General features: G+C 44.7%; 1 protein-coding gene and 1 long non-coding RNA gene across 2 annotated transcripts in view; one reads left to right on the top strand and one right to left on the bottom strand.

Moving 5' to 3' along the window:
* The first annotated feature begins 7,816 nt into the window (after positions 1-7,816).
* Positions 7,817-18,136, top strand: LOC141571084 (uncharacterized). Its single transcript, XR_012495628.1, has 3 exons — positions 7,817-7,946; positions 8,524-8,688; positions 18,002-18,136. It is a non-coding gene; the product is annotated as an uncharacterized LOC141571084 (long non-coding RNA).
* ATP12A (ATPase H+/K+ transporting non-gastric alpha2 subunit) overlaps positions 15,858-22,150 on the bottom strand; it is a 27,076-nt gene continuing 20,783 nt past the window's right edge. Inside the window, exons 16-23 of the mRNA XM_019749579.2 lie at positions 21,733-21,901; positions 21,500-21,654; positions 19,565-19,688; positions 19,302-19,447; positions 18,758-18,891; positions 18,496-18,597; positions 17,996-18,087; positions 15,858-17,912 (exon numbers count right to left, since the gene is read on the bottom strand). Of these exons, the coding sequence (XP_019605138.2) occupies positions 17,884-17,912; positions 17,996-18,087; positions 18,496-18,597; positions 18,758-18,891; positions 19,302-19,447; positions 19,565-19,688; positions 21,500-21,654; positions 21,733-21,901 (951 nt within the window). The 3' untranslated portion in view covers positions 15,858-17,883. The remainder of the gene's footprint in view (positions 17,913-17,995; positions 18,088-18,495; positions 18,598-18,757; positions 18,892-19,301; positions 19,448-19,564; positions 19,689-21,499; positions 21,655-21,732; positions 21,902-22,150) is intronic.

Genomic DNA, 22,150 nt, shown 5'->3' with positions numbered 1-22,150 from the left:
TCCGATGGCCGGTACCGCGTGCCAGTCCCGGCGTCCCTCGCGCCAGCGACCAATCATCGGAGGCAGCCGCTGCAGGTAGCCAATCAGCAGGCAAAAAAGTTAAAGCCCGCCCCCTCCGTTTGGCCTTGCTGGAGGCGGTGCAGGTGCGGGGAGGTTGTTTTCAGTTTTAGTATGGGGCCGCTCCATTCCAAGGAAGGACGCCGCGAGGTCGTGAAGGACCATTTACTTTCAAATCTTTACCAAAAGCGTCACCCCTTGAGCACGCTTCGTGCATTCAAATCCAGATTTCACGTATTATTTCACTTACACTGTTATTGACCTCACAGGCAGCAAACAATCCCCCATATTGAAAGGAATTCCCCTTCCCTAGTATCTATCAGGGCCAGAAATCCCAAACCTGTAATAACTATATATATGTATATGTGTGTGTGTGTGTGTATATATATATGTATATATATAATTACATATTTTTTATCATATCTTTAAATTATCTGCAAGGGATTTGAGGGCTTGACTTCTAGTAGCCTCAGTGGAGAACCTGTCAGTGACTACCGGTGTGGAAATTCAATTAATTTCAAACTAAAGGGTGATCATCATTACTAACAGTTGTTGAGCTGGAAGCAGTTGGGGTTGCTAAGAATTTAAAAAGAACAGGATTATAACCTCTACCTAAAACAGTAACTTCTGCTAAGGTAGCTCGTGGTAAGTGCCAGAGGGGAGTAAGAAACTAAAAATGACTGCACTCTGGAGCGTTGATGTCAATATGGCCTATAGTGGTATGAAAAACCTTCCTAGAGGACACAGGGTTTGCATTAGACCTGAAAACCTGTGTAGTATTTAAAGGAGTAAACAGAAAATGAGACATTCCAGGGAGAAGGAACAGCATAAGCAAGGGAAAGTAGGTGGGAGATGAGTGTACTTCTCGGATTTATAAAGACCGTTTGGCCAGAGTATTTGTGGGGACAGAGCCAGGAGTGCAGTTTCCAGGCTTCCAGCCTCACATGGAAAGGTGCTGGCTTGGGTAGTAAATGGCCATCAACTGTGATTGGATGGCCATCAGCTGTGGCTAGTCAGCTGTCAGCTGTAACCAGTGAGCCATTGGCCACTAATATAACTGCCATGGCTACACTAGCAGCGGATTGTGACTGGCAAGTGCGGATTGCGGATGGAGGCTTCCAGCTAGCAAGTAGGGTTGGTTGGTTGGCAGGCAGAGAAGCCCACGGCAGTTTGCGGATTGTGTGGCTCCTGCTTCCTGTGTCTCCAACCCAGCCACCAGTGAGACTATAGTGGTGTGACTCCCCTATCTATGGCCCCGTGAGTTTTCCTTTTTGGCCTCCTCATATCCTGCGTTCTTATGTGGGGAGTGGGAGCTGAGACCCTGCATGACACCCTGCATGACACCCTGCATGACAGTATTAATTTGCTTAAAGTGAGCTTTATGAAGAAGTATGTTGGGGTCAAATTTTGGAGAGTCATGAATGTTGGGGTAAGGAGTTTGGACTTTACTCTTCAAGTAATAGAGGGCTGGCTAAGTGTGACCAAGGGATGAAGTAGTCAGTCTGGTGGCAGTGTGGCAGTTGTATTGTAGAGGAAGCACCTGGAGATGGCAAGTGCCTTCAGTGGTGAAAAATAAAAGCCACATATATTTCTTATTTTCTGTCTACATTTTTTTGAAGTAGAAACAGAAGTATTTTGTTCAAAAGCTCATGCCTGCTCAAAAATCTTTATACTTTTTTGCCTTCAGGAAAAAGTACTAATCTTAATCTGTCCTCATCCAGTAGTTTTTTGCTACTGATCCAAAATGGAACTCACAGTACTAATCAAGCCAATATTCTCATGTAACGTGCTGATTCCTCTACAGTGAGTGCAATTCCCTATTTCCCTTATCTAGAATGTCCACTCCTTCCTCTTCATCTACTTGGGTTCTCTTTATCCTTTATGGCTCAGCTTTAGAACCACCTTACTCCTTCTTGAAACCTTCACATTTCTCCCTGCACTCAGTAATGCTCTAACATGTAGCAACAATCTCCTTTTCCACTAGGATTTCTGTACTGTAATTTGAATAATGATAATCTTATTGCATCAGCGTTCTTCTTGGGTCATAATTCAAATGTGATGCAGCACAGAGGAGCCATCTCTGAAAGCCATCAGGCACGCTGGAGAGAATTATATGCCTTTGGTAATCCCAGAAGTTAAATAAATCAGGGCCAGTGAAAAATGCAATAATAAATGTTTAGGCCCCCTCCATTAGGTCTTAGTATTTACGGGGAACTCTCAAATAGAGCAACCAGAATTATCATCTTAACATTTAATTTAGATTATGTAAATCTTTTGTTTGGAATCCTTTAATTGCTTCCCATGAACTGTGACAAATCCTTAAAATGGCCTTCTAGGCTTTTTGATTTGGCTTCGGGTTACCTCTCTAGCTTAATTTTGCACCACTTCTCCTCACTATGTTCCAGGTACAGTCGCCTTTTTCAGTTCTGTAACAGTCAAGCTCTTTCCAACCTTGGGACTTGGAACTCTCTTTCCTGTGCCATTAAAAAACAATTATCATAAAATATTTTAGCTCAATAAAAAGGAATAAAGAGTAAAATTATGAATGCCCATGTACCCTCCAAACAGTGTAAGAAACAATCTAATTTTATCCAGATAATCTAGTTTTATTATGTCTGTTAGGCTATTCCCTCACATGTTGGCCAATTCTTTATTCCTCCTTGTGTCTCATACCTTCGTTCTAAGATAATTTTTCTCCTCCAAGAACACCCTGAAGAAATGTCTTTGGTGAGGATATGTTAATGGCGAATGCTCTCAGGTTATTTGGCTATAAATGTATTTTTACCTCATCTTCATTCTTGAATGATCATTTAATAACCTGAAATTCTAAGCTGACAGTTCTCAGACTTTATATTTTTGTCAGACTTTGGAGATCACATTAGAGATTTCTGACTTCTATTGTTGCTATTGAGAAGTTCATGATAAATGTGGTTGTCATTCTTTATAGGTAAGTTGTTTTATTTTTGGCATTCTATATATTCATTATAATATCAAGGTGTAGATAGTTTTTTATTTTGCTTGGGATGGATTTCATTTTTTTTGATCTGAGCATTCTTGTCTTATTGGTCTAGAAAATTGTCGTATTTTGTTTTTGCTTTTTGTAAGTGCCCCAAGCCACTATGAATCTAGAACCACTTTAATTTTTTGGATTCTGTTTTCCTAGACTACTCCAACAACACATTTAGAATCCCAAGCCCACCTGAAGGCAGGTGTGTATTCTAGATTACCTGGGGAGATATTTTCCCTACCCGAAGGTGTACAAGATATATATATTTTTTTACCTTTTATCCTACGGTACCTATTCACTCTCACCAGCAGTGCGTGAACTTTCTATGTAAATACTTAGATTAGCAGCTGTTTTATATTTTGCTAATTCAATGGCTGTACCCTGGTATCTCCTTGTGGCTTTAATTTGCATTTCTCTAATGTCTAATGAGATTGGCATCTTTTCCTGTTTATCGGTCTTTAGGCTTTCATATTCTTTTTTTTTTTCTTTTGGATTTTTTTTTATTGATTTGTAAGAATTCTTTAGATTCTATTGCAAATATCCTTTTCTAGGCTATGTCTTGGTTTCACTTTGTTCATGATATCTCTTATTATCCAAAGGTATTTTATTTTACTATGGTATTTTCATTAAAATTTGCAATTTTTGTGTATTGTCTCAGAAATCTTTTCCCAAGCTAAACATTAATTTTATTCGCTATCTTCCATAAGCTTTACTACCTTCTCTTCTACTTTAAAATACAGCTTTACTGTTGTTGGTATTTGTAGGAGTGAAACGAAGAGGGGTGTAATGGAAACATGGAGCCCAGTAATTTGGATGGGTAGGGTCATGAACCTGGATTTACCCTTTACATGTGTCTCCACATACACACCATTGGCATAGTAACATCTCAGAACATAGATAGGTATTCCACAAATGGCATTTTATTATGATTTTTTTTAAAGATTAAGTATATTTTAGCTTTAATCAGCTTTTGTTTCAATAAAACTTTGGACTGACCATATATTTTTTTAGACTAACTAAAAGCATCAGGTTGTCATTAAAATGAGTCATTCTACAACATTCGCAGAGTTTCATACACAGTATATGCTCCACAGAAATGTAGGAGTAAGTGCTCACGTGGTGTCAGAACACAAGACCGCCCCATAGGGAGGACACACCAACATAGCATGCCAACCAGCATGACATCATCTCAAAATGCACCAGATGGCGCCAGACCTATAACAACAGCATTTGCAATTTGGTTCCTTCCTTACTTTTTGGAGGTAGTTTTAAGGTCTTCTGGTACTCTACTCCACATGACCTTTCAGTCCTGTCATTGGCTAAGAGAGGTGTGCAATGAAAAGGTATAAGCTCTCTTCCACATCTTCTAGAAGAGACAGGATACCCAGCTCTTTCAGGACGTGACTCTGGCTTTTTTTCTTAGCTCTTACAGGGTAGTGAAGCAGGAAGGATCTTTGGAAATCACTAAATCCTACCTCCTCATTTAGGATGGGGAAGCCCAGACTCAGAACCACTCGGACTTTCACGGGTTGAGCTAGGGTCCTGGTGTTCTGATTACTGGACCATAGTACACCAGTTTCCACGTCCACTTCCAGAAAACTACTTTGGGGAACTATAACAGAGATGGACCGCGCAGATATGATATTTGGGATTAATGGAGAGATGACGATTGCTGCTCTTAGCCAGATTTGGAGGCCTTTTGTAGGGATCAGCAAACTTCAACCTTGCTGCTATGAAAAGTTAGGGGACACGATGGGGACTGCAGTGTCCTTTCTTGAGAAATAGCTCCAGGAAGAGCTCTAGGGTCCTAAAAGTTGGGGAAGTGATCTGCAGGGCCCAGTGAAATGAACCCCTGTGAGCCTTCCTGACTGAGTTGAGTGTGGGCACTGGGTGGCAGAGCTCAAGCCATCACTTGCCTGAACTCAGCCCACAGAGGTTTAACTTGTGGACCCCAGACTTGGGTGTGCTTGAGAATCCCCAGCAGAGGCTCTGATTCCAGAAGTCAGTTTGGAGCCCAGGCATGTGCCACTGAACAGCTGCCCTGGAGCAGGATGTAGTTGGCCTGAGTCCCACCCTGAGGGACAGAGTGACTTATTCATACATCGCTGAGGTTCCTTCTGACTCCTCATTGGTTCCTGTACATTTCGCTAGTTCTTACCATTCCAAGATGTCCATGTACTGCTACTTTATATTGGGCTTTTTTTATTTGGAAACACAAAGCTGTAGACACTGAGGGAGAAACAAAACCCAAGTTTTCGGCGATTTTATTTGTTTGCATTGAAGAAAGCCATCAGGATTAGGAACTTTCCAGGAAGCAGAGTGAATCCAAGTTCAGGCTCTGAATTTACTCTGTGGTGAGGCAGCCAAAGGGAAGTGCATTTGGGGTTACCTTCTAATAGAAAAATACAACGTGTTGGTTCAGATTCTCATAGTCACTGGTCATGCCTGCTATGCTGTGAGCTGTAAGGCATTCCTGACCCACGGGCCTTTTCCCAGGATCCCTTCTCCAGATACCTGGCCAGAGGGGTAGGTAGGTACATAGCTGCAGCCCTCTGTTCCTGATGTTTTCAAACTCTCACCTGCCTTTTCTCATGAGCAGAAGGCTCTCTGTTTCATCTCAGATGCTATAAAAGAGTAAAAACATTTCCTGCAAAGCTCAAGCAGCAGAGTCATTTCTCTAGTCTCATGGCGTCTTGTGGTATTTTTCTGGCTGCCATTTTTGGCTCTAAATGCCATTTTTACTTCCCATACTCTAGGAAGAGGTGCAATTAAATGAGGTTCACAAACCCTGGTTACGATTCTAACAGAGATGGCATCAATTTTGATGATGACTTCAGGGAGACAATGAAGAAATTAATGAAGGAAGATTTGAGAATTAAAGGTAAAGGAGGATTTGAGAACTACAGAAGAATGCCGGTTGAGGGGGTGGTGCAGGCATCACATGATCACTAGGGTCACATGATCACATTTACCACTCTTTTCTCACCAGAGAAATTCAATACTCGGCCTTTCCCTCCCTCGCTGAGGTTCTCCTCTTCTCTCTTCCCACCACCCCTTCACCTTTCATCTTAAAGGCAAATAAACTCACATCTGAGTTGACAGGAGTTTTCTGGAAACCAATAGATCATTCCAGTATTCACTGGCTTATCTCATTTTAGTGAAGACAGTATGTTCAACGTCACATTTCACCACTGCGTTCAGACATAGAGCTGCTTTCACATCCCCAGTGCCTCCTTCAAACCTCCCAGCCCAGGGCTCAACCCCATGGTGGGTTCCCACCAAGCACTCTTCAGATCTCTGTGGTTGTCTGCAGCATCTATGTTAGCACCCAACTCTGCTCTTTCATATTGGACTTTAATTGTTTCACATGGACTAGTCTTGCTGTTTGAGGCAGATTGTATTTTTCTAAAAATGGCCCCCATGGTGTCCCCTGCAATGTGCTGTTGACAATCTTGGTGGGGCTGGTGGGTGAGGGAGACAGTGGGCCCAATGAAGCTGGAGTGGTGGGCAAAGACAGATGATGAAGAGCACCGTGGGGTGTGTGCTAAAACTGGATTTTATGAAGCAGGGGAACGACAGGCTCTCTCTCTTTCATGTTGGCAGCATTGAGTAGAAGAGCTTCAGTTGTTGTTGTAATGGTGGCACTAAATCTATTTTGAGATTCAGACCTCTTGTATATAATTTTGAGACAGGTTAGTATGATTGTTAGGTAGATAGGTAGGTCCCTGGTGAGATAAAGAAAAGAGCCATATCCTAAAACTTCAGGTTTTGAAACCATTCTTTTGCTCCAGGACATAATGTAACAAGGCCTTGAGGTGAATCATAAAATTCCTTTTGGCGTGACAAATGTAGCAGATCTGATAAATAACAGTGGGTTGCTTTGCCAATTCCTTTAGGATGGGCAAACAGAACAAACCTGGTAGACGAATTTCATTAAAAGGTGCCAGTTCCCTTCTGCAAACAGCTCCCCTTCCCCAAACAGACAAAGGAAAGGTATAAAGGTAGGAGCTTTTGCCTCAGTCACTGGGCACCCCCCATTCGGGGCCCCCTCCCGCTCAGGAGCTACAACCTCTTCTCCTACCTCTAATAAACTATCCTGTTTTTAAAACTTTTTGCCTCTCCCTGGTCCGTGTGTCCATTCTTCGGCTTCACGAGACAAGATCCCGGCCCACACCCAGAAACTGCCGGCAGATCCAACATCCCTACATCAATTTGATTTAACAAGTGTAATTTAGCTTGCAACTTTCAGAAAGTTTTTTTTTCTCTTTTCTTTGCCTCCCTCCAGCCAAACCTTAATGACTCTGTTTACTATACATTTACTATGCATACCAGTTTCAATGGTTTTGTTTACTTATGCCAGACAGACCATGTGATTTAGGAGAGATTTTGCATCTGTAAGGTATCCACTCCTGGTTCCTACTTAAATCTACATAACATATACAAGGGTTCTGATGACCAGTTTAAGGGCACCTTCCCCCATCCCAAGGGGGACAAAGCTGAACTCAATAGAAAATTCCACTGCAGGCCAAAGCAATTTATATCCTGGTTAGAAAATATAAAACTTCTGAAGAAACAGACTGGGGCCAGGAGTTTCCAGCAGACTCTGTCCAGCCGACCTTTCTCTTACTTGAATAAGTCTTCCTTCTGTATTTCTTCCTGCCTCGTGACAACCCACAAGTAAGCAGCCAGAACAGTTGTGTTATTGTTGTTTTTAGCTCCAGATTAAGGAAATACTATCTTCATGGCCTCCTACTGAGGATAATGCTTACCAAGTAAATGAGGGACGTGGTCCTGCGTACCACAGAGACAGGGCAGTGAAGTAGAAAGGCTTAGGTTGGACAAACTTGGCTCTATGGACACTTCGTACCTACGTCACATTGGAGTAAGTAATGTTACCTTTCTGACCCTCTTTTTCCTCATCTGCAAAATGGGCATGATAATAGTCCCTGCCTCGCAGAGCTGCTCTCAGGGCTCACTGAGATAATGCATGCAGATGGCTCCCATGGCGTAGCCTGACACACAACAGGATCTGTGAACAAAGATGGAAGCTCATTGACTCCCACCCTGCTCAGTTTCTGTTTCAATCTGTTCATCTTTAAAGGTGGTGTCATAAAATATACTCTGTAACATGAGGCAGATAAACTCAGGTAAATTCTGTCACTGATTGTCTGTGTGACTTTAGTGTTGTGGCTGCTCAATTGTGGGTCGTGAAAGAATTCACGAGTCAGGTAAAAATATAGGAGGAAGATTTATTAAAGATGACGGTCAGTTGGACAGAGTCTGCTGGAAACTACTGCCCCAAGTCTTTGTTTAGTCTCAAGCTTCATATTTTCTAACCAGGATGTAAATTGCTTCCACCTGTAGTGGAATTTTCTATTGAGTTGGGCTTTGTCTGTTGGGGTGGGGTGGGGGAAGGCGTAGTTAAGCTGGTTGTTGCAACCTTTGCATATGTTATATAGATTTAAGTTGGAGCCAGAAGTGGATCCCACACAGATGCAAAACCTTTCCCAAGTCACGGGGCAGCACTGGGCTGAAGTAAATGGAAACATTGAAGCTGGTCTACATAGTAAGTGCTGGGACCGTGTTTCGTGAAACCAAAGAATGGAAGTACGGACCAAGGAGAGGTGAGGAATTGTGACGTAGGTGGTGTTGGATCTGCTAGCAGTTTCTGGGTGTGGGCCAGGATCATGTGTTGTGAAGCCAAAGAATGGAAACACGGACCAGGGAGAGGCAAAAAGTTTTAGAGGCAGGAGAAGAGGTTTCAGCTCCCGAGTGGGAGGGGTTCCTGAATGGGGGGTGCCCCATGACTGAGGCAAAAGGTCTTACTTTTATACCTTCCCTTGCCTGCTTGGGAAGGGGAGCTGTTTGAAGAAGGGAACTTGTTTGAAGACGGGAACTGGCGCCTTCTAATGAAATTTGTCCACCAGGTTTGTTCTGTTGCAAAATCCAAGACCGGAAAGAACCCAAGCGTCACTCAGAGACTTAGGAGAGTCAGCTTTATTACGCCAGCGGGCTAAGCGGATCCTTCCCAAAAGACTGAGCCCCTAGCAAGGTTTTGAGCAGGTTTTTATGGGTTGGGGACTTTCTTGAGTGGGGAAGGGGTAGGTGTAATCTGGTGATTGGTTCAAGGTGTGGCTTGGAGGGGGTTATGCGGAATGAGCTGGGGCTTACTTAGGCTGGGGACCTCTCTCTCCACTCGGGCTACCATTTTAAGTCAGTTCCACGTGGCAGGAAACCATTTTAAGGTCAGTTTCCCCATCAGTTCTGCTTGCTCATCCTAAAGGAATTAGCAAAGTAACCCACTCATGTCTATTAGATCACCTCTGTTTGTCAGGCCAAAATGAATTTTATGATTAACCTCAAGGCCTTGTTACATTATGTCCTAGAGTGAAGGAGTGATTTCAAAACCTGAAGTTTTAGGATATGACTGTCTTTGTTTATTCCACCAGGGACCTCCCTGTCTACCTAGGGATATGCTAACTCTCCTGTATCAGTTGAAAAAGAGGATATTTTATTAAAAGCAAAGGGTTACAGCTCCCAAGTGGGAAGGGGTTCCCGAATTGAATGCTTCCTGACTAAGGCAAAAGCTCTTACTTTTGTATCTTCCCTTGCCTGTTTGGGGAAGGGGAGCTAGCGCCTTCTCATGGAATTCATCTATCAGGTTTGCTCTGTTTGTCCATCCTGAAGGGATTAGCAAAATAACCCATTCCTATCGCTCAGATCTACTCCATTTGTTAGGTCAAAAGGGATTTATGAGACAATTTATTAGTCTCAAGTCGCAGTTACATTTTGTCCTGGAGTGGAATAAGCTATCTCAAGTTTTAGGATATGGCTGTCTTTTGTTTATTCCACCAGGGACCTTCCTGTCTGCCTAACAACATGTTAACTATCCTGGCTCAAATGTATAGGAAGGAAAATCATTAACATTTAGCAGAAAGGAAGCAAAGAAAGAGAAGAAAGCTTTTGAAAAGTCCCAAACTAAATTACACTTGTTAATTCAAATTATACCAGAGATCTAAATCTCAAAATAGAAGATTTAGTGCCACCATTACAATGCCCCTGTATCATCACTTAGGCAAATCCATCTATTTAGGATGTACTTGCCTCATCTGTAAAGTTCCTAGATCATTTGTCAGGTTTATCATGAGGAGTGTGAAAGGGCTTTGTAAACAGTCCACTGTTAACAAGTATGAGGTATTCATGCCATTTTAAGTGCACTTTGACCTCCCATGTTCCTGAAGATGTTAATGAGTGGAAAGAATCTGGGGCTGTGGCCTGGGCAGCCTTTTACACTTGTAAAGATGAATAGTGTGATGGAAACGGTGGGTGGCAGCCTACTCATTACACTCTGTTTTCTAAAATCCCATAGCCAGACTGCATCAGCATTCACACTGTGTGAGTGAGACATGGAAAATTAACTGTCTACTAATTTATAATTTCGCCAGCTCTGCTCTTTAGTTGAACCCAAAATCAGCTTTCAGAGGTTGGTCCAGAGGAAGCATGAGGGATCCTGGTAAGGTCTGGCTGCTGTGCTTTATAATCCAGACCTCACTTGTCAGAGCCTCCGTGTTCCTTCCTACAAAATGCAAGTATAGTAGTAGTAAGTCTATTTCCCCCATTTAATTCCCATGGATGCTATCAAACTAAATGGAATTTTCAAAATTGCAGAAGACCGTTCAAATACTTTCAAGGTTTTCTTTTTCCCCCCCCTTTCTTCCGCATCCCTCCAACCCCACTCCGGTTCAAGCCAGTGTTTCTCAGTCTAGTTGTGTAGGATCTGCGTTAGGAGCATGGCACTCCAACCACCTGAGCCACCGGGCCGGCCCGAGGTTTTCTTTTTAATGTTCATATGTATGGTAGGTAGAAGTTAGAAAATGTAAGAGAAGGAGGAGGAGTGGGAGGGTGTCCACAGTACCTACAGAAAAAGCCCATAAATAGCTTTGATTAACTGCCTCCAGCCACGTATCTGTTTTTACAATAATAGATGACAAGAGGGGGTCTGGAGCAAGATGAGGATCTGGGTCAACAGACCTCCACCCATCTTAGGAAGAGCTGCACCACTTTTCCCACCAAATCAATATGTAACTTCCTTACCCCACCCAGCAAACCTTAAGTCCTCGGTCAGGACAAGGGGACTGGGGCCTAGGTCCCCCTCTCCCACCTCGGCTAGGCCTGTTCTCTTCCCTGAGAATGTATCACTAATAAACCCTGCTTGCGTATTAATCAGCTTGCTGACCTTTGATTCTTCACTGTGTCGGCAAGAAGAACCAAGACTCCCAGACTCCCGTAACATAAAAATCACAATGGAAAGTCTTCTTGGAGAGTGTGCTCTCTTCAAGTGGAAGAGACTGAAATAAATAGCTTTTGGATTTCATGACAGATAATATCATACAGTGGTAAGAGCACAGACTTTGGAGTCACTGATTGGGTCTGATTCCTGGCTCTGTGACTCATAGTTAATTCTGTGTGCCTGTGCAATGTACATGTGTGTATATACCATTTGTATATATACCACATATATGCACATGGCTCTGATATAGGATTCTGGTGTCTGGTGCCCGGAATTCATGGTCTCATGTACTCGAAGAATGAGAACACGGACTCGGAGAGGTAAATTGAAGCAGTATACAATTTTATTGCGAAAGTTAAAAGCACAAGAGTAAAGCTCTCCAAAGAGAGGAGGGATCCAAATGGAATGCCCCTCAGGCTAAGCTGTGCGGGAGACTATATGTCCTTGAGCCTCTAATCTTTAAGTTGTTCACCAGGAGCACACACACTCACCCCCCACCCCACCCCCCACCCCCGTACCTGGGCTGTTGTTTTGGCTGCCTTTGCAATCTGATGGGGTAGCCCCTCCCATGTAGGTTCCTTCTCTACATTTCTTTTCTGTCAGCTACTGTTCTCTTTGGCCTTGAGGTCCTCCGCCGCATGTGCCTGACTGCCCATGATTTTCTCATCTCACTTTGAGACTGTTGGTCGGGGCCTGGATGCCCTCTACCACGGCCCTGTCCCTAACTGCCTATGACTTTCCTATCTCAGCTCCATTTGTATTATATACCACATCTTCTTTATCCATTGGAGCATCAATGAAACAAAAGTGAGAACCAGAAGATAGGCCTTTGGGGACGGGTGGCTGGCTGGGCAAGAGGAGCGGGGGGTCAGTAGCGCAGTTTCTCACTCATGAGCAGCTGGACTTGGCCGATGTCTAACTGTGCCAAGGCTGAGTGCCCCTGAAAGGAGTGAATAGTGGGTTTCTTCTCCTTTTCATTGTGAATGGATAATTTTCAAAGAAAAGGTAAAATCATGACTCTCCTACAGATACAAAATGAACAAATGTTAAAGAATTTATTTAGCTCACTTAGGTGAGGGAACTAGGCAGTTGTTGGAATGGGTTCAAAGGAGCAAAGCAGCACACATTTATCAGGAGTTAAGGAATGTTCCATGATTGTGCAAAGGGAGCAGAACTGGCTTTTCTGGAGGAAGGAGGATCAGTCCCTCACCAGACAGGATCATTTGCATATCCGTAGACAAGGAATACGCTGAATTGCTGTCTGTTCTCACCCTTAGAGCTGGAAAGGGTGTGCCCTGGACAGCATGTAGTTTTCCATGGAAGCACAAATTCTCCCCATACCACCTTACAGATTCTAAAGTTGAGCCACCTAGTGGAGGAGAAATCAACAGTGCTGAGCAAGTCACTTGACCTCTAAGCCTCTGTTTCTCTATTTGTAATGCAAGACTGAGGTTACTAACTAATGGGGTTGTGAGCATTCACCTAAAATTAAAGGGAACGTCAGAAGCAACACACATTTACTTGAGATCCCAAAGAATACCTATGTGGGAACTGCTGATTCAGGCAGAAACCCAAATGGTGCCCTGATGAGGGGTGAAGGCAAGGGATTTTTATAAGAAAGTGAAAGGGATTAATGACATGAATAGAAAGAAGGCATTTCTATTGGTGTTAATAAGTCAAGGAAGGAATTTCTACAGACACAAATAAGCTCAGTTATTCTCTAACTATACATGGTATTGCTAATTCTAAATAATGTCTTTCATTCTCAGTCCAGTACTCTGACTGTCTGCTTTCCTGTTAGCTTTGCAAACAGTTGTTTGGGATACAGTACTACTTCAGGCCCAGCCCAAAGGTAATTTTGCCCAGTTTAAACATTGAAAGAGTTTGGGAAGTAAGATGTGTAAGGTGGTTCCTCTGGGATGGCAGCTCCAACTCCATTTTAAAGTGGTTCCATTTGCATTATTTTTCACATGAGTATTTATGAGATGCTTTTAGGTTATCACAGTGCCCAAGACATAATAGGTATTTAATGAATATCAGTTATTGTTATTGTCTTGTTAAAAGACATTAAGCTTGTCAACGAAAAAATATCCAGCCTAAGAGAAACCTTATAAGAGTTTATTTGAGCCAAACTGACAACAATTGCCTGGAAGCACAATCTCAACGGATTGAAAAAATGCTCTGCAAAATGGTGGTTTGCAGCTTATTTTATACATAGAATCAACGGAGGAGGGTTACATGAAATCCAGTGGTGGTAAATTAAGGGAGTGGGAGAAAGCAAAGCGAGGAAATCTCTGGGACTGGATAAAAGTAAATTGGAGACACAGGTACTTTCACATAGGTGGGTACAGGACAGTTAATAGTTCACGTTTTATGGCACATAGAGATGGTAATCAGGAGACAAGAGTAATAATGAGGGATTCTCTAGTTTCCTACTCTGGTCCGCAAAAAGGGATGACTGACATTCCAAGGATGTCATCTTAGTTGCAAAGAGACAATAGACAGGCTCACTTAAGGTGAAGATTGACTATGAAGAAAGCTTCACGCTAAAGATGTGACTTCCCGCCATGGCCCACCTTAGTTATGAATTTTTTTATGTTCACGCTATCTTAGGTGGTTATTTTCATGTTCCTGAGTTTGTTAGGTTTAACATGTGGCCTCTTTTCTGTCCAGAAACTCTACTAGTGGAATGATGGCCAAATGAATGAATGTGGAATGTGACAATCTTCAAAAATGTAGAACCAGAAGGAACCAGCCTGTGTACATTCAGACAGATATCGTATTCTATTTTAAGTCTCCTGAGAAGAAGTCCTTGCCTCAGTATCTTTTCTTTCCCCATTTTGATAGTAATGTCATCTGTCAGGGAAGGTGATGGCCTTTCCCCTAGGGCTGATTTGAACACATCCTCATTTGTATCTCTGCAGGTAACCCCCCTTACAAAGGTCTCCAGGGGAGTCTGTTTATCCAGGTAAAGGTGCACACACATATACACTGTCACAAGCCAAGTGCTTCGCACGCTAATCTCATAACTGTCACCACCTGCCTAGTCTAAGTCACAGCTTACCTTGCCTCCTAACTATCTCCTCATGTCCACTCTTCCTGGCTGCCCCTCTATCCTCTACACAGAATCTGAAGTGATCTTACCACGTTGCCTGGACCAAGTCACTGCCTTATCAATAGTGTTCAATGATTCGACATTGTACTGGTGATGAATCCCAACTTCCTTCACTTGGACTGTGAGACCCAAGCTGACAGGACCCTTGCCTGTTTCTCCCCCTGCCTGAGGAAGCGGTTTTCCGGGTGCTGTCCATATGCCTACCACACACTGTCCTCAGAGTGTTTGCATGCCTGTCCCCTCCTCCTGGGCTCTCCACTCTTGACTGTGGCTGGCTGCTCCTTCTCATTCACCTCCTCGAAAAGGACTTCCCGGACCACCCTGTTTGAAGTAGGCTCCCCATCCTAGAACTCACTATCTAAGCCTCATTATGTGTTTAGAACCCTGATCAGAATTTGTATCTTCTCTGCCCTTCTGCTGAAGAGCCAGCCCGAGTCTGTCTCATTCCTTGCTGTATTCTCAGTGCACCGTGGGCACCCCATATGTCTTTGTTGAATGAATTAGAATCTTTCCTATCTTAATTACAGACAAGGTAACGTCACTTTATGGTTGCTGGTGGGAATGGTAAATGGTGCAGCTTTATCTGAAAATAAGTTTGGCAACATGTATCCAGAATACTTTAAAAATGCTCTTAATCCCTAATTCCATTTTGAGGAATTTATTATAGAGCAATCAGAGATGTAGAAGATTTATTGACAAGATACAACCTTTAAAAAAAGAAAAAAGATGGCCAGTGTGAGTGACTGGCAGCCATCGTGAGCAGCCGGCAGCTGGCAAGAGCTGCCGTGAGCTGCCGTGAGCGGCCTTGACCTGCTGTGAACGGCCGACCGATGACTGGTGACCGACTGCCTCAGCTAGGGGGTAGTGCAAGGCTCATAATACCAGCATGGGCCAGGGAGCTGGATCCTACACAACTAGACTGAGAAACAATGGCTTGAACTGGAGTGGGGGGGAGGCGGAAGAAGGGTGGGGGAAGGAGGAATAGTAGAAAATAAATGAACCATCTAAAACTGGGGATATGGTTAAAACACTCTCAATGTAGAATACTGTGTAGTCATTAAAATCACATCTTCAATGTTAAATAAAAAGGCAGAATGGAAAACTTTATATTTCAATTTTGCCTAAAAATAAATATATGCATAGAAAACCCCAATGAAATAACTACTCTTTCATTTAGGTTTATTACTAGGTAATGAGATTCAGGGTGATTTTAATTTTCTTTTTACCCTTCAAAATTTCAAATTTTATTAAATAATGTGCAATTTTATAATCAGAATAAAACATAGATTGTTTCAACAACAAAAAAAGACTGTAAATCCAGCCTCATCTTTATCTCTGAGTTACTCTGCCACACCAATTAGATTTAAATTAACTCTTGTTATTCTTCTAAAAAGTATCTAGGCCTTAGTGGGTCCCTGAAGTAGTCCCTCCAAAAAAACACCTCTGATGTGGGACTTGATTGCCTTTTGCTGTTTACAAACTAATGAAGCGACTTGGTATGCACATCTCATGTCTGGGATTCCTTAGTCATTTGTTCATTTTTACAAACATTTGAGTGTCTGCTTTTTGCAAGAGTAGGTATGTACAGTATGAAAGTCTGCAGACGGGGTTCCTGCTGTGAAGAGACTTCCATTTCAAATTTAACTCTTTTCAAACTGAATCCAATCCCAGGTGAAACCTCTGGCAGGGCCAAGAGCCTTCCACCGTCATGGGCAGGAGCACTCAGACAGCCTGGCAGGAAAAAGGATGAGCACAGATCCGTTCTAGTTGAAGTTTAGAGGGAATTCCAGCCTTGTTGAGGCTGGAATGAGGCCATGGTGATGCTGCCCAGGAGGGTTTCCAGTTCACTGGAACTACTGAGATGAGATTAGTCCAGGGATAACTATGATAATTGAGGCTGAAAAGACAGATAAAAAACACGAGGATAGCAGCATTTTTTTAAACTGAAATATTCACGTGCAATACACACTGCACAGTATCTATTTACAGTTGCAATGATGCACCCCTGGCTTCTTTCATACTTCTAAATGTGATCCCTAAGAAGGTAGAGAACCGTGGCTCTAAGTCCCCCATTTCCTGTTGGGAGATATTGCCCTCGATCCGCCAGCAGCAGAATGTTTGTGTCTAAATGGAAAATGGTTAACCAAACGTAATTTTCAAGCTCGGTCCGTTCAGTTTGTGCTGGTGTGTTGTTGATGGAAAGGCTCTGAACACTAGTCTCCCTGGGGTGCTGCTGATAAAAGCTGTATCCTCCCATAGAAATCCCGACTTAAAAGTGTGGTCCCATCAGAGAACCGGTGGTGTACAGGGCGGGGATGCTGGTGAGGGCAGAGTTCAGAAGGAAAATCCTCTATTTTCAGACCATCCATAGAAAAGTAAATTACAAAAGGAAACAGAATTGAAATCATCTCATTTGTGTGCACGTGTGACCTACGCTCTACACTCTAGAAAATCTCAAATTAATTAGAACACCACAAGACCTGGTTTTATAAAACACCTTTTACTTAAAAATGAGGCCTCTCTGGGGCTGTCAACGTGTGTGTGTCACACATGAACCAACCTAAGTCAAGGCAGGAAACATGATGGACGTAAAATGAGTTCTGGAGAGTGCTTTGTGAGTGTTTGACAAGAAATAAATATTACTGCTTTAAACCACAACAGTTCTGTACTGAGGTTGTATCCTAGGAGATGAAAACCTCTTTGGGTCAGGGGAGCAACTGGAGCAGGACATGCAAGATGGACTTGGAGATCCCTTTTGGAGGAGTTGGTGGTGGGGGTGGAAGGCAGTGTGGGAGGGAGGGAGTCCCCCTGGAAGAGGGAGGGCACAAAGGATGGGTGAGGAAGTATAGCCAGGTAGCTGAAGACCTTGAAGAAGGATCTCAGAGTCAAAACAGGTTGGCCATGTTGCCTTGATGTCACTTCCATCTCTTGCAAACTGTTAGCTGAACCAGCCTTTTCTGAGCAAAGTAACTATGAAAATATAAGTTCTCGGGGAATTCACAGAAATCTTTGGGAGGTCGCTGGACTTTTAACAGGGTGAATGCAGGTCAGAACATTCCTATCTAGGGCTTATGGAGCAGGGAGACCCCAGCAGATGTCTGGATTACCCAAGACTATTTCACATGAGTGAGCTCTATGTGCATATAAACACGTCATTCTTCCCTACACCGTTACCTGGAAATTCACATCTTTTAAAATAAGGAGATAGACATAGAGATGAAAATTATATATACACAGTTAAATATCTGCTCTAAAGTACAAAACATCTGGGAGTGTCTTTCACATGGTCTTCCTCCTTCTCCCACGTGCATTCTGATGACACCTGCTGCAGTGACGTCAGTCTGGGCAAGCGGCCACACAATGGAGAGGAAGTCCCCAGTTCCTCTGGTGGGAGGCTTGGGAAGTGAGGTGGTCTTAATAATACATGTTCTTATCCCACCAGCCTGCAGAGGTAGAAAAAGTAAGTTAGAAATGGGCAGCTTGTCAAAGTGGATAAGCAGGGTCTCAAAGATCACCCTACACTTACTTCCAGGGTAAAGTCTGATGAAGAGTTTCCGCATCTCGTCATACACCCAGATGAGAATGGCGTGCGGCACAGCCACAAACCAGTACTGAGGCCTGGAAGCAGAGGGGAAGGTGAGCCCGAACGCATCCAAGGGAGGGCCCAGACCCCACCAAGCAGCAGAGCCCCCCCTGCCTCCCCCTGCTCCGATTCATGTCCCTGCCTCACTGGAAAGAACAACAGGTCCACTGGGTCACACAACATAAAGCTGGAAAGCTTATTTAACCTGGGTTGTGACCACTAGAAGGAACATCTGCCTTTGAGGTGCCTGTTGGATGAGGGTCGAGATGGGATGGTGAGGTGTGGGAAACCCATTTCCTCTTCCGGGGAAATCTAGCAGGTTGAAGCCTCGAACTAATAGAGAACTGACTCGTTTTTCCTCTTCTGAAAGACTTAATGTTTATTTGACTGTGACAGCTCGCAGCAAGGCTGGCCCTTTCCTCCCCACTGTTGAAGGAACTCACCGGAGCATGGTGAAATTCAGGGCTGTGATACTTCCGAGGCCACAGGAGAGGATGAGGGCGATGATAATTTGTGAGGCAATCCCCACCCAGATGACCTTATTTCTGCAAGAAACATGAAAGCATAAAGATCCTCTGTTCCCATGGCTCAGGGCGACATACCCTGCATCCAGGAAAGTCGGTGGCTCAAGTGGTATAGGTGGGGCCCTTGTCACTGGGGCAATGGAGGCCCAGTAAGACCCATGAAGTTGGATGCGGGCAGTACCTGAAGAGACCCTGCTGGAAGATGGAATTCCTCCGGGTTTTCCTGATGATCAGATCTGCTATTTGCTGGACCATGATGCCCACGAAGAAAGCTGTGTAGCCCGTCCATTCTAGGTATTTCCTCTGGTAACGTGTCTGCCAGTGGACAGAAAGGAGACAATGAGACCGTGCAGGGGATGACTGCAGGGAGATTTCCATGCAGTTCTGAGAAGCTCTACTATCTTTCCCCACCTCTCTGAGATTGACGGATTCACCGTCTTGTGTTTAGAAAGAAAGAAACATTGTTTTTCTTCTTTAACCAGGTGAGTAGGAAAAGATGCTAACTTTATTGATTTGGCCCAACCAACTAGGGGCATTGTTGGACTGGTTACTCTCCCTTAAAAAAGTGACCTCTAGGCCAAACTAATATCACCCAGGGGCCCACTAGCCCTGTTCACTGAGATAACCTTCACTTTCTCTGGGTCATTAAGGCCGTCCAGGGAAACAAGCTCATGTCAGCTCGGGCAGGGGAGTGAGAGAATGTTGAAGGCAGAGTCCCTCCTTACCCATTCTTGTCCGTAGCTGTCTTCCAAGTCATTCACAGAGTCCTGCTCCCATTGCACCCGGAGGTTCATGAGAGTACTGGGTCTGAAGCCCTCCTGTGCATACACGGTAAAGTACACAAGGAAAGCTCCCAGGGACTGCATGAGGCCTAGGAGAATAGGAGGTCAGCACGGCCCTGCCCTCATTGTCCTTCTGTTCCTTCTCCCACCCAACCCCCACCCCACAAGGGAAAACCCAGTTTCTGACTGACAGGTAGGAAGCGTACCGATGTGCAGGTAAGAGTACAGAGCGAGTGGCTTGTTCACCAGCCGGTCCTGCTTCTTGTGACGAGGCTTCCTGTTCATGATGTCACTTTCAGCTTTCTCATAAGCCAAGGCAATGGAGGGAACCTAGATGGGGGGCAGAGTCCATGAAGTCCACCCTTGAAACTGTGCTCTACCCACAGGATGATAACAGGGGCGCAGTCAGGGGTCTCAAATGGGGGTGGGGTCATGGATGGCAGTGGTGTGTTATGGGTCTGGTCTATCCAGGGTGCAGGCAAGCAGGGTGCATTCCCTGCAGAGAATTTAAGAACAGTCAGCTTTAAAAATCAACCTGCTTTTCATCAGCACGTGCTGGCAGTTCTACACAATGATGCGAGTTATAAGCCACTTTACCTCTGGGGCGGACTTCTCCTACCAATCCCTCCCACTTTAGGCATGCCACTGGATCACAGTGGTTCTCTCTCAGGTCCTCCCAACTGGAGAGCCTGTTAAAAGATAGATTGCAGCCCCTTCCCCCTCCAGACTCTCTGATTCACAAGGTCTGAGCTGAGGCCAGAGACTCTGCATTTCTAACAAGTTCCCAGGTGATGCCTGAACCACACTTGAAGAACCATGCAGTGGAGAAAAATGAGCAAATTTAAAGGGCCTGGAAACGATCTGACCGTAAACTTTGGGGCTCTTATTTCTCCTGTAAGGTAAAGCTACCTCCAGTCTCTCTGCAGCGTGGAGGTCACCTTGATGTTGTATAAGGCAAGAGAGGGAGGCGGCAATTTGCAGGGCCATTCTCCTCACTGAGTTTAGGCTGCTCCCTTTTGCCTGTGTAAGTCAGGGCAGTGAAAAACTGTCACAAAACTTTCTGACATAGGTGCGAGGAGCAGAGGGGAGGGTTTAGGTGACATCATTGTAGGTCAACATGAGGCTTTATAACTGCAGCTTCTTACCGTGTTGACGCGAGGGGCTTCCAGATCACAGATCCTTTTAAAAGTAAAAGGGGAGGCTGTGGGTTATCACTTTAGCAACTGAGCCCCTGGTGGCACAAGGGACTATCCTGGTGACAGCTGCATCTTCTCAAAAAAGAAGGGAGGCATGTGAGCTGAACCTGACCAATGGTGTACTTTGCCAGGAGGGTGAAGAACTCATGTCTTGAAGTGCTTTTAATTTCCTCGCCTTTGATAGATCTCCCTAGTTCTTTGCTTTTTATCCCCCCTCCTTCTTCCACCCCTCCCCCACCAACTCCAGTTCAAGCCGTTGTTTCTCAGTCTAGTTGTGTAGGACACAGCTCCCTGGCCCATGCTGGTATTATGAGTCTTATGCTCCCCTGGCTGAGGCAGTCGGTCGCCAATTGCCAGTTGGATGGTCATAGCAGCTCACAGCAGCTCTCGCTGGCTGCCAGCCGTTCACGATGGCTGCTGGCCACTTGTGATGGCTGCTGGCCACTCATGGCAGCACACGGTAGCACGCGGCAGCTCACGACAGCTGCCAGCCACTCACGCGGGCTGCTGGCCACTCATGGCAGCACACAGTAACCCATGGCCGCACAAAGCCCGCTGCAGCACCAGCCCCCAGCAGCTCACACCAACCTCCGCTGCTCACGGGCAGCCCAGCTCCAGGGAGAGCTGTTGTTCATAATCTTAGCTGTAGAGGGTGCAGTTCAGTGTCCCAGGTGGGAATTGGACCTGCAACCTTGATGTTAGGAGTACTACGCTCCAACCACCTGAGCCACCGGGCCAGCCCTAGTTCTTTGCTTTGAAGTGTGGTTGGTGGCCCAGTGGACTTGGCATCATGTAAGAGCTCATTAGAAATGCAGAATGTCAGGGCCCATCATATTGAAGTTTGAGCACTGATTTAGTCCAACTCCTTGCCCTTGAAGGAAATGACTTTGAAATTTTTGTCACCTGGGGTGGTTATCGAACCCTGGTCCCTTTAGTGCTACTTACAATGTCTGTGCCCAAGTCGATGAATAGGATTGTGATGGTGCCAATGGGCAGGGGTACCCCAATGATGATGTAGATCAGGAAGGGGCATAGCTCAGCGATGTTCTTGGTCAGGGTGTAGGCGATGGTCTTCTTGAGGTTGTCAAAGATCAGGCGACCTAGGCAAAGATGTTTCTCCTTATAGGACTGGTTTTGGTCCCCAAGGTGACCCCAGTTCTTGGAGGAAGACCACGCACCTTCCTCTACTCCTGTGACTATGGATGCGAAGTTGTCATCCAGCAAGACCATGTCAGCTGCATTTTTGGCAGCATCCGATCCCGCTATCCCCATGGCAATCCCAATATCTGCCTTCTTTAGAGCCGGAGAGTCATTCACTCCGTCCCCCGTCACAGCGACAACTGCATCCTGTGGGGACACAGTGAGAAAATGGGAGTGAGCAGGACTACAGGTCACAGGTTGGTCAAGAACACCGTCTCCCTTTCATCTGGAGGATGTGAGGACGACTGGATAGAGAAGAAGGGTCCATATTGGGTTTGGGGAAAAGATAAAGAACAATGAGCTCCAAACAAGATGCATTCAAATAACTAAAACCAGTGTGTGTGGCAGACGAGAAGAAAACCGTTGGACTTTCATATCCACAGGTTTCCCATCCAC

The sequence above is a fragment of the Rhinolophus sinicus genome, linkage group LG04, assembly GCF_036562045.2.
Source record: "Rhinolophus sinicus isolate RSC01 linkage group LG04, ASM3656204v1, whole genome shotgun sequence".
Taxonomy (NCBI): Eukaryota; Metazoa; Chordata; class Mammalia; order Chiroptera; family Rhinolophidae; genus Rhinolophus; species Rhinolophus sinicus.
This window is presented reverse-complemented; position numbering and strand designations above follow the sequence as displayed.